This window comes from Littorina saxatilis, linkage group LG8, assembly GCF_037325665.1.
Source record: "Littorina saxatilis isolate snail1 linkage group LG8, US_GU_Lsax_2.0, whole genome shotgun sequence".
In the NCBI taxonomy this organism is placed as follows: domain Eukaryota; kingdom Metazoa; phylum Mollusca; class Gastropoda; order Littorinimorpha; family Littorinidae; genus Littorina; species Littorina saxatilis.
The window spans coordinates 32,359,005-32,372,671 of NC_090252.1; the positions used below are offsets into that span (position 1 = coordinate 32,359,005).

The following is a 13,667-nucleotide window of genomic DNA, read 5'->3' on the forward strand; positions in this document are numbered from 1 at the left end:
ATTTTTATATTTAGTCAAGTTTTGACTAAATATTTTAACATCGAGGGGGAATCGAAACGAGGGTCGTGGTGTATGTGCGTGTGTGTGTCTGTGTGTGTGTGTGTGTGTGTAGAGCGATTCAGACTAAACTACTGGACCGATCTTTATGAAATTTGACATGAGAGTTCCTGGGTATGAAATCCCCGAACGTTTTTTTCATTTTTTTGATAAATGTCTTTGATGACGTCATATCCGGCTTTTCGTGAAAGTTGAGGCGGCACTGTCACGCCCTCATTTTTCAACCAAATTGGTTGAAATTTTGGTCAAGTAATCTTCGACGAAGCCCGGGGTTCGGTATTGCATTTCAGCTTGGTGGCTTAAAAATTAATTAATGACTTTGGTCATTAAAAATCGGAAAATTGTAAAAAAAAATAAAAATTTATAAAACGATCCAAATTTACGTTTATCTTATTCTCCATCATTTGCTGATTCCAAAAACATATAAATATGTTATATTCGGATTAAAAACAAGCTCTGAAAATTAAATATATAAAAATTATTATCAAAATTAAATTGTCCAAATCAATTTAAAAACACTTTCATCTCATTCCTTGTCGGTTCCTGATTCCAAAAACATATAGATATGATATGTTTGGATTAAAAACACGCTCAGAAAGTTAAAACAAAGAGAGCTACAGAAAAGCGTGCTATCCTTCTTAGCGCAACTACTACCCCGCTCTTCTTGTCAATTTCACTGCCTTTGCCATGAGCGGTGGACTGACGATGCTACGAGTATACGGTCTTGCTGAAAAATGGCATTGCGTTCAGTTTCATTCTGTGAGTTCGACAGCTACTTGACTAAATATTGTATTTTCGCCTTACGCGACTTGTTTATATTCAGCATGGTGTTAGGTATCATCACAGCAAATTTCAGATTGCTATATAAAAATGCCTTCTGATGGCATTTTTTTGTGCTAAACAGATTGACTATATAGGCATGGCTCGACCCCAACGTACGGCGAGGGATTTAATTCCCAGAGTCAACTTTGTGTAGACTCTCCTCGGTGTCTGAACACTCCTGTGTGCACGCATGCGCACGATAAAGACCCCCAAGTTCACAGCGCAAGTCTCAGAGATTGGAAAACACGAATTTGTGTGAGATTGTGTTGTTGCACACTATTCCCAGGGATAGCAGCCTCAATGTCCTTAAAAAAATTATTCGAGTACAATCAGATAGACAAAACCAACTGATTGAATAACGTATACACGCTTTTTCTTAATACTTTGCATTGCTTCATAAAAAAAACGATCCTTCTTGAACAACTACTACAAATTATAAACCGAAATATATTTGCTTTTTTTCTTATCTACTTCGTGACTTAATTTCTGTTAGACAACTGCCTCCACTTGAACAAATGCCTCAAATGATCTCCGACCCGGGCATAGCTCCAATTCATGAATATATGCATGCTTGATCACTATTTCTATTTCTTAGTCGATTGCTTGCTTTATTGATGTATGGACCGATGGCTGATCGACTTATTTGTACTTGTACTTAGTATTCCCTCATGTAAATGATATTTCTCTCTTGCGAAAGTATTTAGTTGGTGTTATCGGTGGATCCTTTCTGAGTTTGTTTTACTCTATCCACTAAACAGTAGTTTTGGTCTCGTTGTCTAATGAGTTTCAAAGGCAATTAATGTTTAATGACGTATGTGTCTCCCTTTCTTGTTCTCTGTGTGTACCCTTTTGGACCCCTTGAATTATATGTATACAATACTGTTTTTGTCGATGACGTTTGTACTCTTTACTCACAAGAAGAGGCATGTGATACAAAACATTGTGGTTGTTTGACTAAATGATTATTGCTGAACATTTAGACCGTGGCAATACATTTTAATGTTGATGCTTTTTATAATGAAATAGTTTTATAACTGTCACAAATCTCCTTTTTTTTCTGTGATCCACGTATATCTACTGTTTTACGTGTGTTAATGTTGTATACGTTTAGTTATATTAGTTATATCCGCGTCTTTTTTTTATTAAATATTGTGTGCGGGTTTGTTTATCCCGTGATTAGTTGTGACTGTTGAGACCAAATAGTTTGGTTTTTGGTTTTCAATGTTGGTTTGTTTGTTTGTTTGTTTGTTTGTTTGTTTGTTTGTTTGCTTAACGCCCAGCCGACCACAAAGAGCCATATCAGGGCGGTGCTGCTTTGACATTTAACGTGCGCCACACACAAGACAGAAGTCGCAGCACAGGCTTCATGTCTCACCCAGTCACATTATTCTGACACCGGACCAACCAGTCCTAGCACTAACCCCATAATGCCAGACGCCAGGCGGAGCAGCCACTAGATTGCCAATTTTAAAGTCTTAGGTATGACCCGGCCGGCGGGTTCACGATGGCTCAGGGATAATATAAACCAAGCAAAAATAAATTCTTTGAACATTGCTCGCTCTTTACGGAGGGCACCTATGATGTTCTCAAGCGGTGAGTGTTTAACTGAAAGGGTGTTGGTACTGTGTGTAAAAGCCTGGCAGTGTATGTGATGGTTTACGGGAGGCTGACTGTGCCTTTCACTGTCCTGTAATTTTGATTTTTCTTTCATTTTGATTGTCTAGTAAGACGCATGCATCACCTTTGATTACGTAAGACACAACACTTTCAAATATGTAAGACCCAGAACTTCCAAACACATAAGACTCAGTTCTTGTATTATGTTTATTGGAAAATGAGTGTACATTTAATGTAGAGGTTGTAGAAGAAGTAAAAAAGCATGAATTGCAATACGATTTTGGAAACATAGATTTGGTTTTGAACTCGTACAGACACATTGGACTTTAGTAACCGATTTCATAAAAGAAATAAGATTAAGATTGTTGCATTGGAAAAAAAACATATACCCAACACATATGTTGTAATTTAAAATGGGTATTTTGCATTGCGTGGATTGTACAAATTGTATTGGCGAAATAGACTATATGAAACTTTTTTTTTCTGAAAAAAGAATTTCAAATAATTATTTGGAAATATGTTGAAGAGAAGGTTTATGTTAAGTGTAACGTAAACATTAATATTCATATGTATGATTGTTTATTTGGTAAGGTAGATAGTTCTGATTATTTACATGAAGTTATTGATTATGCTAATGTTCTTATTATTATTACAAAAATGTGTATCGGGAATTATAAGTATGAAACTCGAATGGAAATTAGACATATTTTGAATTATGAATTACAGTTAAGAAAATAAGAATTACGAACGAAGAGAACAAAATATGTAGATTAAAATTAAAGATAGACAACATTATAATTGCATTAGATACGCTGTGTAGAAGAGAGTGTAGAAAGGCCAACAAAAAAAGTTGTATGTTTCTGGTAACATGGCTACACAAAATAGGGTAGGTAGGTAGGGATTTTTGTTTGTTTGTTTGTTTGGTCAGGGTAGAAAATAACTATACAGTGACGCAAAGAGACTGGACTTACCATACAAAGAGAAAGACAACAAATTACAAAACAAATTAGACAAAAGGGATGCGGGGTTATCCCCCTTGTGTCGTCTGCCGTCTGTTACTTTCGTTTTGACGCTTTTTTTTTCTTCTTTTTTTTTTTACAAATGTAATAAATAAAAAAAAGTCTAGGGTCGGCGGAAAAAGACTAGGTAGGGTCGGGTGACCAGAAACATTTAACTTTTTTTGGGTTGCCATATCATAACAGAATGTTGGAATTGATTATAAAAAGCACCTACGAAGAAGGCTGCTCCCCGACCCTGACAAAAAACAAAATGATAAGGGTTGTAGCAACTGAGGTCAAAAAGTGATGAGAAAAGAAAAGAAAAGAAAAAGAAACAAGTCGCGTAAGGCGAAATTACTACATTTAGTCAAGCTGTGAAACTCACAGAATGAAACTGAACGCACTGCATTTTTTCACAATGACCGTAGTCCGCCACTTGTGCAAAACGGAGTGAAACTCAGCGCGGTAGTGGTTTCGCTGTGCTGCATAGCACGCTTTTCTGTACCACTCTTCGTTTTAACTTTCTGAGTGTGTTTTTAATACAAACATATCATATCTACATGTTTTTGGAATCAGGAACCGACAAGGAATAAGATGAAATTGTTTTTAAATCAATTTCGGAAATTTAATTGTGATCATAATTTTTATATTTTAATTTTCAGAGCTTCTTTTTAATCCAAATATAACATATTTATATGTTTTTGGAATCAGGAAATGATGTAGAATAAGATGAACGTAAATTTGGATCGTTTTATATAAAACAAAAATTATTACAATTTTCAGATTGTTAATGACCAAAGTCATTAATTAATTTTTAAGCCACCAAGCTGAAATGTAATACCAAAGTCCCGCCTTTGTCGAAGATTGCTTTACAAACATTTCAATCAATTTGATTGAAAAATGAGGGTGTGACAGTGCCGCCTCAACTTTTACAAAAAGCCGGATACGACGTCATCAAAAATATTTATCGAAAAAATGATAAAAAAAAACATCCGGGGATATTATTCCCAGGAACTCTCATGTCAATTTTTATAAAGATCGGTCCAGTAGTTTGGTCTGAATCGCTCTACACACACACACGCACAGACAGACAGACCACGACCCTCCTCTCGATTCCCCCTCTATGTTAAAACATGTAGTCATAACTTGACTAAATGTAAAAAGACTCAGTTCTTTTGAACATGCACGACCAAGAACTGTCTGTGTCTCCAAACACGTCAGAACCAGCATGATCACACATCCACACTGGGTTCCCCAGCCTGCAGCGAGGCAATCTCCGACTCAATGGGGACATCATACTCCTGGACGCCCGTGGTCTCACTGACTGTGACAGCCGATGGGCCTTCATCCACACGATCACGGCCTTCACTTGGTGGGTCAGAACCGCCAGGTTCAACTCTTAGTTCTCGATTCTTCGCGAACACGAAAAAGACGGTGGCGAGAGTAAGAACGGCTATGGCCCCACCTATACCCAGCCCAATCGCCAAGCCATTTGAAGTGGCCACCGTTTTCCCCTTACTGCTGCCTACGTTGAGGTCCTTGGTGGTGATGTTTGGGGTGTTGGTTGTGGTGGTCGTGGTGGTCGTGGTGGTAGTTGCGGTTGTGCCTTGTCATCCATAAAATCAAAGGACGAAAATGTATGTGTTGTCAAAGGAAATACAGTTAAATTGTGGAAATACACTAAATACATGCGTTAGTGAATGAACGAGTCAACCAATCAATCAATCAATGAATAAATCGATCAATCAGTCGACCAATTTATGGAATAAATCCATCAAAGTAAACGACCGAGACTGACCAAGGCTATATTTATACATATTTATACAAACAACAGCAAGGCTGGTTGTTTGTTTCAGAATGTTGTGCGCCTAATCGCTCTGATTTTGCCAACAAGCTATTACAGTGTTGCAAATGAACTCACCAGGCGGATCGCAGAGCATCAGGGAAACACGTGACTTCATCCCCGTTATTGTTTCTATGCAAGTCACATTCTTTCCATGATCCTTTTTGGTGAAATCTGTACTGAAGTTCTGCTGAACACTGTTGAAAAAAAAATACAGACACTACAAAGGATAATTTGCTCGCACTCTATCTGTTCTTATTGTAGACATTTCAAGCTGATACTATACGAAATATATATGATTATATCTTTGGTCTTATTGCCGTATATACAATCATCTGATATATAATACTTGCTACAATGGAGGTCCCCTTTTGTGAGAACACAATTTACGAATTTTTGTTTTCATATCTTCGTTTCAGACCTGCTCTAGTGCGCCTTATCATCCTGTGTGTGTACACGCAAACACAAGACGAAGTGCGCTCGGAATCGGTCCTGTAATTCATGTCAGAGGGGTTATAGAAACACGAAAATACCAAGCATGTATCCGTCGAAAGCGAAAAGTCGATGCCTAAATGGTCATACACTTGAAAAGCGTAGGAGTTTCAGCAAACTGAACACAAAAGAAGAAGAAGAACTACGTTCTTGTCGTAAAATGTTGCGTCACACAGACTATATAATGTAGTGCATAAACTTACACAAATCTAGCTCCGAATGTGTGTGTGTGTTAGTGTGTGTGTGTGTGTGTGTGTGTGTGTGTGTGTGTGTGTGTGTGTGTGTGTGTGTGTGTGTGTGTGTGTGTGTGTGTGTGTGTGTGTGTGCGTGTGTGTGTGTGTGTGTGTGACAGAGAGAAAAAAACGACGGAAAAAGAGAGAGAAACAGAGAAACAGGCAGAAATATAAAATAAACAAAAAAAACCGACAGAATAACAGAGAGACTGCACTCTACTCCACAGACTGAACGGCGCACAGTGACAAACACAAGGACAAACATATAGACACAACAGCAGTTGAACGGCTTACTCGTACAATCCCATGGCAACACTATGAACGCCTTCCATACGCTGTTGTATGCGGACGTCGGTGACGAGAGGTATGTCAAGCTTTTTCTTGTCCAACCAGACTTCAAATTGGATCGGATGCGGTACGGAGGCAAGGGTAGATCCCCCGCAGAACAAGCTCGCCTCACATCTGATTGTATCGTGATATGGCTGTCTGAAATTGCAGCCGGGCGATGTTACACCAGATCGAGGATTGTCGTTCAGTGCGGGTTCTACCCAGTGCAGTGAACCTGCAATAGAGATATTAAGACCAGACACGATACGATGTGAGACGATTTGAAAAGATTCAATAGGAAATGGAAATAAGAAATACGATTCGATGAAATACGATCAGATGAGATAAGATTACATAAGATAAGATATAGGATACGATAAGATTAGATATGTTAAGGTGAGATAGGATTCGATTAGGTTTTTTTGTGTGTGTATGTCCCTTCAACCGATATGATTAGAAAATATTAGATGAGATAAATTAGGATTGTTCTATATATAACACATCTGCTTGGCCTAATTTGCAGGCATTGCAAATAAAACAAGAAAAGCAAATGCTTACACGACTCGACTCTCCTTCGTCATTAAATTCCCATTACTTTGAAACCCCCCTTTATATATAAGACCCCCCCCCCCCCTCTTCCCAACAACAAGACGTGATCCTTCCCCTTCAAGACCCCCACCCCTAATCCCCAACCTCACCATCCCATAGACCGGCACGGTTGGCCTAGTGGTAAGGCGTCCGCCCCGTGATCGGGAGGTCGTGGGTTCGTACCCCGGCCGGGTCATACCTAAGACTTTAAAATTGGCAATCTAGTGGCTCCTCCGCCTGGCGTCTGGCATTATGGGGTTAGTGCTAGGACTGGTTGGTCCGGTGTCAGAATAATGTGACTGGGTGAGACATGAAGCCTGTGCTGCGACTTCTGTCTTGTGTGTGGCGCACGTTAAATGTCAAAGCAGCACCGCCCTGATATGGCCCTTCGTGGTCGGCTGGGCGTTAAGCAAACAAACAAACAAACAAACCATCCGATAGAAGACTCTCTCCCTTTTCACCACCACTCCCCCAACCATCCTACCCCACAGAAGACTCCCTCCCTTTTAAGGCCTTATTCCCCCGATTAGACCTTCTGCCCTTTCAAGACCCAGTTTTCTCACATTTTCTATTCATAAACTCTGACAGTTTACCCCCATTTTAAAGGTAGGAGCTACCCTTAAATACACCGTTTTTTTCCTTTAAGTCATTTGACCACAACATTCATGAAACAGAACTGTTTGTAGTAACATTTGGTGTGCATTTTCTTCAATGTATGTAAATTAATAGAATATGATCCAAACAAATGTTGCTTTTAGATTGACTTAGTAAAAACTATAAAATACAAAATAACCAAAGCGATGAATCAAAACATGTTAGTTTGCGGATGACAAGATAATTTCCCAACTATTCATCAGAATGATTGAAATGTTGCTTCATCGACTCCTAACCACTCTGCCAGCCAGTCTACCTGCGCAAACAAGGATTATTTTGCGATTGAAGAGTTTCCGTGAAAATCATTCAATTCTGCTAACACTTCACAGGAGTTTATTTGGTTTGGAATAAAATCAAGTGCATAGTTATGCCGTTGTTCTACTGAGGCGATAAAGGCAGGTACTTTTGTGTTCTTTACATGTTTAGGTGTCGCTAAGGAAATTTTCTTCGGTCGTACTCTTGTGCCCCATGTTCAAACGTCAAATACTGCATGGAATTCGGTTTTCTGAGGCAATACATTGTATGGGACTGCTTCATTTTCTTGACATTCATGAAATGAAATATAGGTGATAATTGACTGTCAGATTGCAGTCTTTTGTCGAAGTGGCCCAGTTTGTAGAAATCCTGAAGAGGAACTAATCTAGTCTCTACACAAAGAAAGAGAGTTACTTGCCTTGAGACCTTGCTCGCCCTACAAGGTAGATTTCGATTCAGAAATCAACCGAACTCATAGATTGTATATTGTTTTTCGTGTGTTGAAACTTGAAGTTGTTAGTTTAAAAGCGGTATGTATGTGTTGTCTGCTCCAGATATGTATAGTTCGCGCATTTGAGCATTGGAAACTTTTCAGTCGCTAAAAGTAGAGCCCACAAAGTGTAGCTTCTCACACAAATGAAGAGCCCTTCCAGTTTACAGATGGAAAGAATCAGAGGGGGAATGAGGTCAGATAAAACAAGGTCATGTAGTTGCACCTTAAACTCCAGAGGCTTAGACGTGACTGCTTTACGAAGCAACAATAAATCTTGAATTACAACAACAAAAACAAATTGATAAGCTTTTTGGAGGATGATTTTATTCTGAGATTGATTTCTTTTTCATTTGATGGCCACGGCTTTGACGTATTTTCGAAACCTTCGACTTTTCCTTGAACATGTTGTGTTCAGCGTATAAACAATAACGGGGAGGGGGTGAGGGGGACGGATTGGGTCTAGAGAGGCGACCTTTTGAGAAAGAAAAACTAGTGCACTCACACTTATAAACGTGGAGGGTTGTAGTAACAGGAGGTCCTTTGAAGCTCTCATCTTCGTAGCAGGAGAGACTTGTCGTGGTTCTCTTTACCTGAATTGCAAAGTACTGTGAAGCCCTGCACGAAAGGAGTGGCAGTCATTATCATCATCTTCATCGTCGTCGTATTCGTCGTCGTCATTATCATCATCGTCGTCGTCATCATCATCATCATCATCATCATCATCATCATCATCATCATCATCATCATCATCATCATCATCATCATCATCATCATCATCATTACCACCAACATCACCATCACCATCATCATCATCATGGTCATCATCGTCCCCATGGTCATCATCGGCATCATCATTCATCATCATGGTCATCATCGTCTTCGTCATCATCACATTTGTTATGTCTTTGAGAGTGTCATCGTCGTTTCTAACACAATTCATATATATCTGTTGAGGACATAACTGCTGATATATACTATTGGGTAGTACTATAGTATGCTAACGAGTAATTCCCCCCCTGCTCCCAACCGAAGACTCCCTCTCTTTTCAGACCCCCCCCCCCCCCCCTTCCCCCTGCCTCAACAGAAGACTCCCTGCATTTTAAGACCGCCTGTCCCCAATACAAGACTCCCTCCATTTTAAGACACCCCCTGCCCCCAACAGGAAACTCCCTCCTTTTTAAGACCACCCTCTTTCTTAAGACCATCCCGACCTGCCCGAGAAGCTAGACTCCATCCCTTTTAAGACCACACCCCCTATGCCCCAAACAGTAGACTCCCTGTCTTCTTAAGACCACCCCCCCCCTCGTCCCCCCTGCCCCCTGCCAGAACATCCCCCTTTTTAAGACCACTCCCATTCGCCCCCAACAGAAGCTAGACTCCATCACTTCTAAGACCCCCCCCCCTCCCCCCATGTCCCCAACAGAAGACTCCCTGCCTTCTTAAGACCACCCCCACCCCCCTTTCCCCCCAACAGAAAACTCCCTCCTTTTAAAGACCACCCCTGCCCCCAACAGAAGACTACCTGCCTTGTAAGACCACTCCTTTAGACCACCCCCCCCCCCCCTCCTGCCCCAACAGATGATTGCCTCCCGGCCTTTCAAGTCCCTGTGTTCTCAGATGTTTTGTTCTTGTTCAGTGACCACATTTCCGGCACAATGACACTAGAGAAAGATGTCATCACCGCTAGTCTAGCAAAGAATAAATTACAACATTAAGACACTAAGCTGTGACCCCAAATCAAACAATGGCGAAATATTATGATGAAGTGGACTCATTTCCTTGATAGCTTAGTGGACATTGTTATTAGTGACAGAGCGTCTGCTGTGACCTTAAAATTCGTGTCATATTTTTTGCGAAAATTGGAGGCTCTAACTTCAAAAACTTCAAATAAATCCCGAATGTTCAGATGTTATGAACCGAACATGACCCCGCTGTGACCCCAAGGTCGACCAAATTGGGGTCATGTCGGGAGATCATCAAACCCTGGAAGTGTGCACAGTTTGAAAGCTCTAGCTTTTCACACATCCGATATAACCTCCACGTTAAGTTTGTTGTCTGCGGACGGCTGGCCGGCCGGATGGCCTCAACGTTGCTCATTCATGAAACTATCCTGACTAATCAGAGGAGTCAATAGAAAAAATAATTAGAGTCATAAAATACTCAATTAGGAAACCTGTCGATAACTAACCTGTACAGCACAGTGCCTGCCCGCCCAGAAAGCTCCGTGTCCGAAATGACCATGGTGTTCCCCCGAGGCTGACCGCGGGCTGAAGGCTGTGCCCACATGGTGAAGTTGATCATCAAATTCCATGGGGAGAAGCCGATGGCCGTACACTGCACGATGTGCTCTCCGGCTTCCAGCAGTGTGGTGGTGGTGGGCGGCGTTGTTTGACCTTCCACCGTCAGCTCCAGGCTTTGAACTGCCCCTGTAGTGAAAGACAAGACTTGACCTGTAGGATCTGAACTGCATAATGTGCTCTCCGGCTTCCAGCTGCTTGGTGTTGTTTGACCTTCCACCATCAACTTCAGGCTATCAACTGCCCCTGGGCCCTGTGCAAGAAACATAGAAACTGGCTGCACGAAGCCTTGCCATTGAGTTTTCAGTAAAAGGACTTCGCGACGTCGACTTCGGGCGCATTTATAGACAAACTTAAGATTCAGCAGTAATTGCAAACCTGACAAACATAAACTACAGACATAGAGATTACTACACAGCTTGCTGTACATCTGACAACATGCAGGTAGACCTCCCGCTTTAGCTTCTGGTTTTTGTTGGGTTTTTTTCAGATTCTAGAACGTACAGGTCGCAGGGACTCACAGGTGAGGGAGTGGGGGTGGGGGGCTTTTGTGAAACCGTTTGCCTATCGCTCCTTAAAGGTGCTATATTCCGTCACAGACCAATACAGATGTTCGCTCTTCGTGAATACCGTCATCGAATGGAATCCACCTCACTGATGCATCATGACAGTAATGATTAATGATTGCTTTCATCCAATCTTGTTTTCTTGCAATCTTGTAATCCAGAGATCTAACCAACCCCACTCCTGCTTTGACTGTTGTAAGGCACACTGCATACCTTGTTAACAGTTCGGCCTTCTGTCTCAGATCTATCTGACCAGGCTTTTACACGGGATACGACTATCCCTCCACTTTGTCACATACCAACATTGAACAGCCTGGGTGTTTTCTGTACACAGTGGAAACATGTTGATGCAATTGATTTTGTAAACGCCACTAGTCACTTTGTCATACATTAATTCATGCAAACAGTCTAACTCACCAGAGCAAGCAGTCAAGGCGTTAATGTTTAGTATGTGTCAAAGTGGAGGAATGTTCTTATGCCACGTCAATGCCTGTTCAGTTGTGTACTGGCCCAGCGAGCAGGAGTGTGCCTTTAATCAATCAATCAATATGAGGCTTATATCGCGCGTATTCCATGGGTACAGTTCTAAGCGCAGGGATTTTTTTGATTTTTTTATTTCTATTTTATGCAATTTATATCGCGCACATATTCAAGGCGCAGGGATTTATTTATGCCGTGTGAGATGGAATTTTGTTTACACAATACATCACGCATTCACATCGGCCAGCAGATCGCAGCCATTTCCGCGCATATCCTACTTTTCACGGCCTATTATTCCAAGTTATTTTATTTCAAACCTCCCTGGACCTGTACACCCAGCCCTCCGACCGTCCCCTTCGTTCTGCTGCTGACCCTCTCCGCCTCCACATCCCTCGCTCGAAACTCGCATCTGCTGGTCAGCGTGCATTTCCCTCCGCGGGCCCCTCCGTCTGGAACTCCCTGCCGCTTGAGCTTCGCCAGAGCCCCTCTCTTGACGCGTTCAAGAGTAGGTTGAAGACTCAGTTCTTCCCGTAGCTGGCTGCGACTTTCATGTTCGACGCGATGTGTTGTGCCCCAAAAGACATGTTTTCTTTGTGCTTAATATTATTTTGTTTGGACCTAGCTATTGATGTGTACATTGTTGTTAAACAGTTGTTTGTTGTATGTTTACCAGGGTTTGCTAGTGTGTGATAGGGTTCGTGTCCGTCTGAAGATGTTAGTTTCTTTGTTAGTCCTGTGTTGACAACTCTTCGACAAGCGCTTAAAACTGTACCCACGGAATACGCGCTATATAAGCTTCATATTGAAGTCACACGGGTATTTTGGTGGACATTTTTTTATCTGTGCCTATACAATTTTGCCAGGAAAGACCCTTTTGTCAATCGTGGGATCTTTAACGTGCACACGCCAATGTAATGTACACGAAGGGATCTCGGTTTTTCGTCTCATCCGAAAGACTAGCACTTGAACCCACCACCTAGGTTAGGAAAGGGGGGAGAAAATTGCTAACGCCCTGACCCAGGGTCGAACTCGCAACCTCTCGCTTCCGAGCACAAGTGGGTTACCACTCGGCCACCCAGTCCTTTAACACCATGGTGTACATGTTACAACAATGCAAAAACGTATTTCAAAATAGCGCTGCACACACCCCTGAATGTCAAGTACAGCTGTATTCACGTCCTGTGGTGAACCCCACAACCACTACCCGGTGGGAATTACGATTCTGGTATTGATGCCTGGGTTTTTATCACACAAAGCGCGACATTGCTGTCCAAACGAAAGTATTTGAACTTTAGGCAGAAAATCATCGTATGATGCTGTTTTACGTGTGCTTATTATGTGTGTGTGTGTGGCTGTGTGTGTGTATGTGCGTGCGTGCGCGCATGCGTGTGTGTGGGCGTACGTGTGTGTGTGTGTGTGTGTGTGTGTGTGTGGTGTGTGTGTGTGTGATGGAAACGATGCACACTTACTTTCCTGTGCCAAGCCAGGTTGCAGCAGCCCCAGTCCGAGCAACACAAGCTGAAGGGATTGCGCCTTGACGTTCTGCATGCTATCAACCCAACAAACCGTCAACGCCATCAGAACAAAACAATTCGCAACTTGAGTGTTGGTCTTTGCCATTGCAACTCAATCGGTGAACATGTACGTAGAACTCTGCGACATGACGTCACTGCAAACAAATAAGGTGACGTCATATGAAATACCTTAAAAATAAGTATTTCGTTCTAGTCTCGGTGACACGAACCATATTGCATACGGCATTCTTCTTTCTAGCTGAGACTGCTCGGATACTGGGATAGAATCTTGCGTGATTGTCTGGGCAAAACGTCAGCTAAGTGTTCCCCCTAAAATAGAACATGAGTATGAAAGTCGTTTGTTCACTCCAAAGCTTTAGTCCAGGCATATTAGAGAACAACGTTGAAGTGACAATGACTAGGTTTAAAAT

The 13,667-nt window shown here is 41.8% G+C and overlaps 1 protein-coding gene across 1 annotated transcript; it reads right to left on the reverse strand.

The window, feature by feature from the left end:
• Positions 1–4,726: 4,726 nt before the first annotated feature.
• On the reverse strand, positions 4,727–13,402 carry LOC138974601 (uncharacterized). Its single transcript, XM_070347322.1, has 6 exons — positions 13,192–13,402; positions 10,568–10,805; positions 8,882–8,994; positions 6,357–6,624; positions 5,416–5,534; positions 4,727–5,100 (listed from the first exon to the last, which is right to left on the reverse strand). The coding sequence occupies exons 1-6, from the start codon at positions 13,340–13,342 to the stop codon at positions 4,727–4,729; spliced, it is 1,263 nt and encodes a 420-aa protein (XP_070203423.1). The 5' UTR covers positions 13,343–13,402.
• Between the last annotated feature and the right edge of the window lie 265 nt (positions 13,403–13,667).

Bases quoted from the DNA above. Each gene is read 5' to 3' on its own strand.
- LOC138974601 (XM_070347322.1), bottom strand. From the start codon at position 13,342: ATGGCAAAGACCAACACTCAAGTTGCGAATTGTTTTGTTCTGATGGCG. The intron at 8,995-10,567 runs GTTAGTTATCGA...CCTTTCGTGCAG, and splicing joins GCAGGCACTGTGCTGTACAG to GGCTTCACAGTACTTTGCAA. The intron at 5,101-5,415 runs GTGAGTTCATTT...ATGGATGACAAG, and splicing joins GATGCTCTGCGATCCGCCTG to GCACAACCGCAACTACCACC.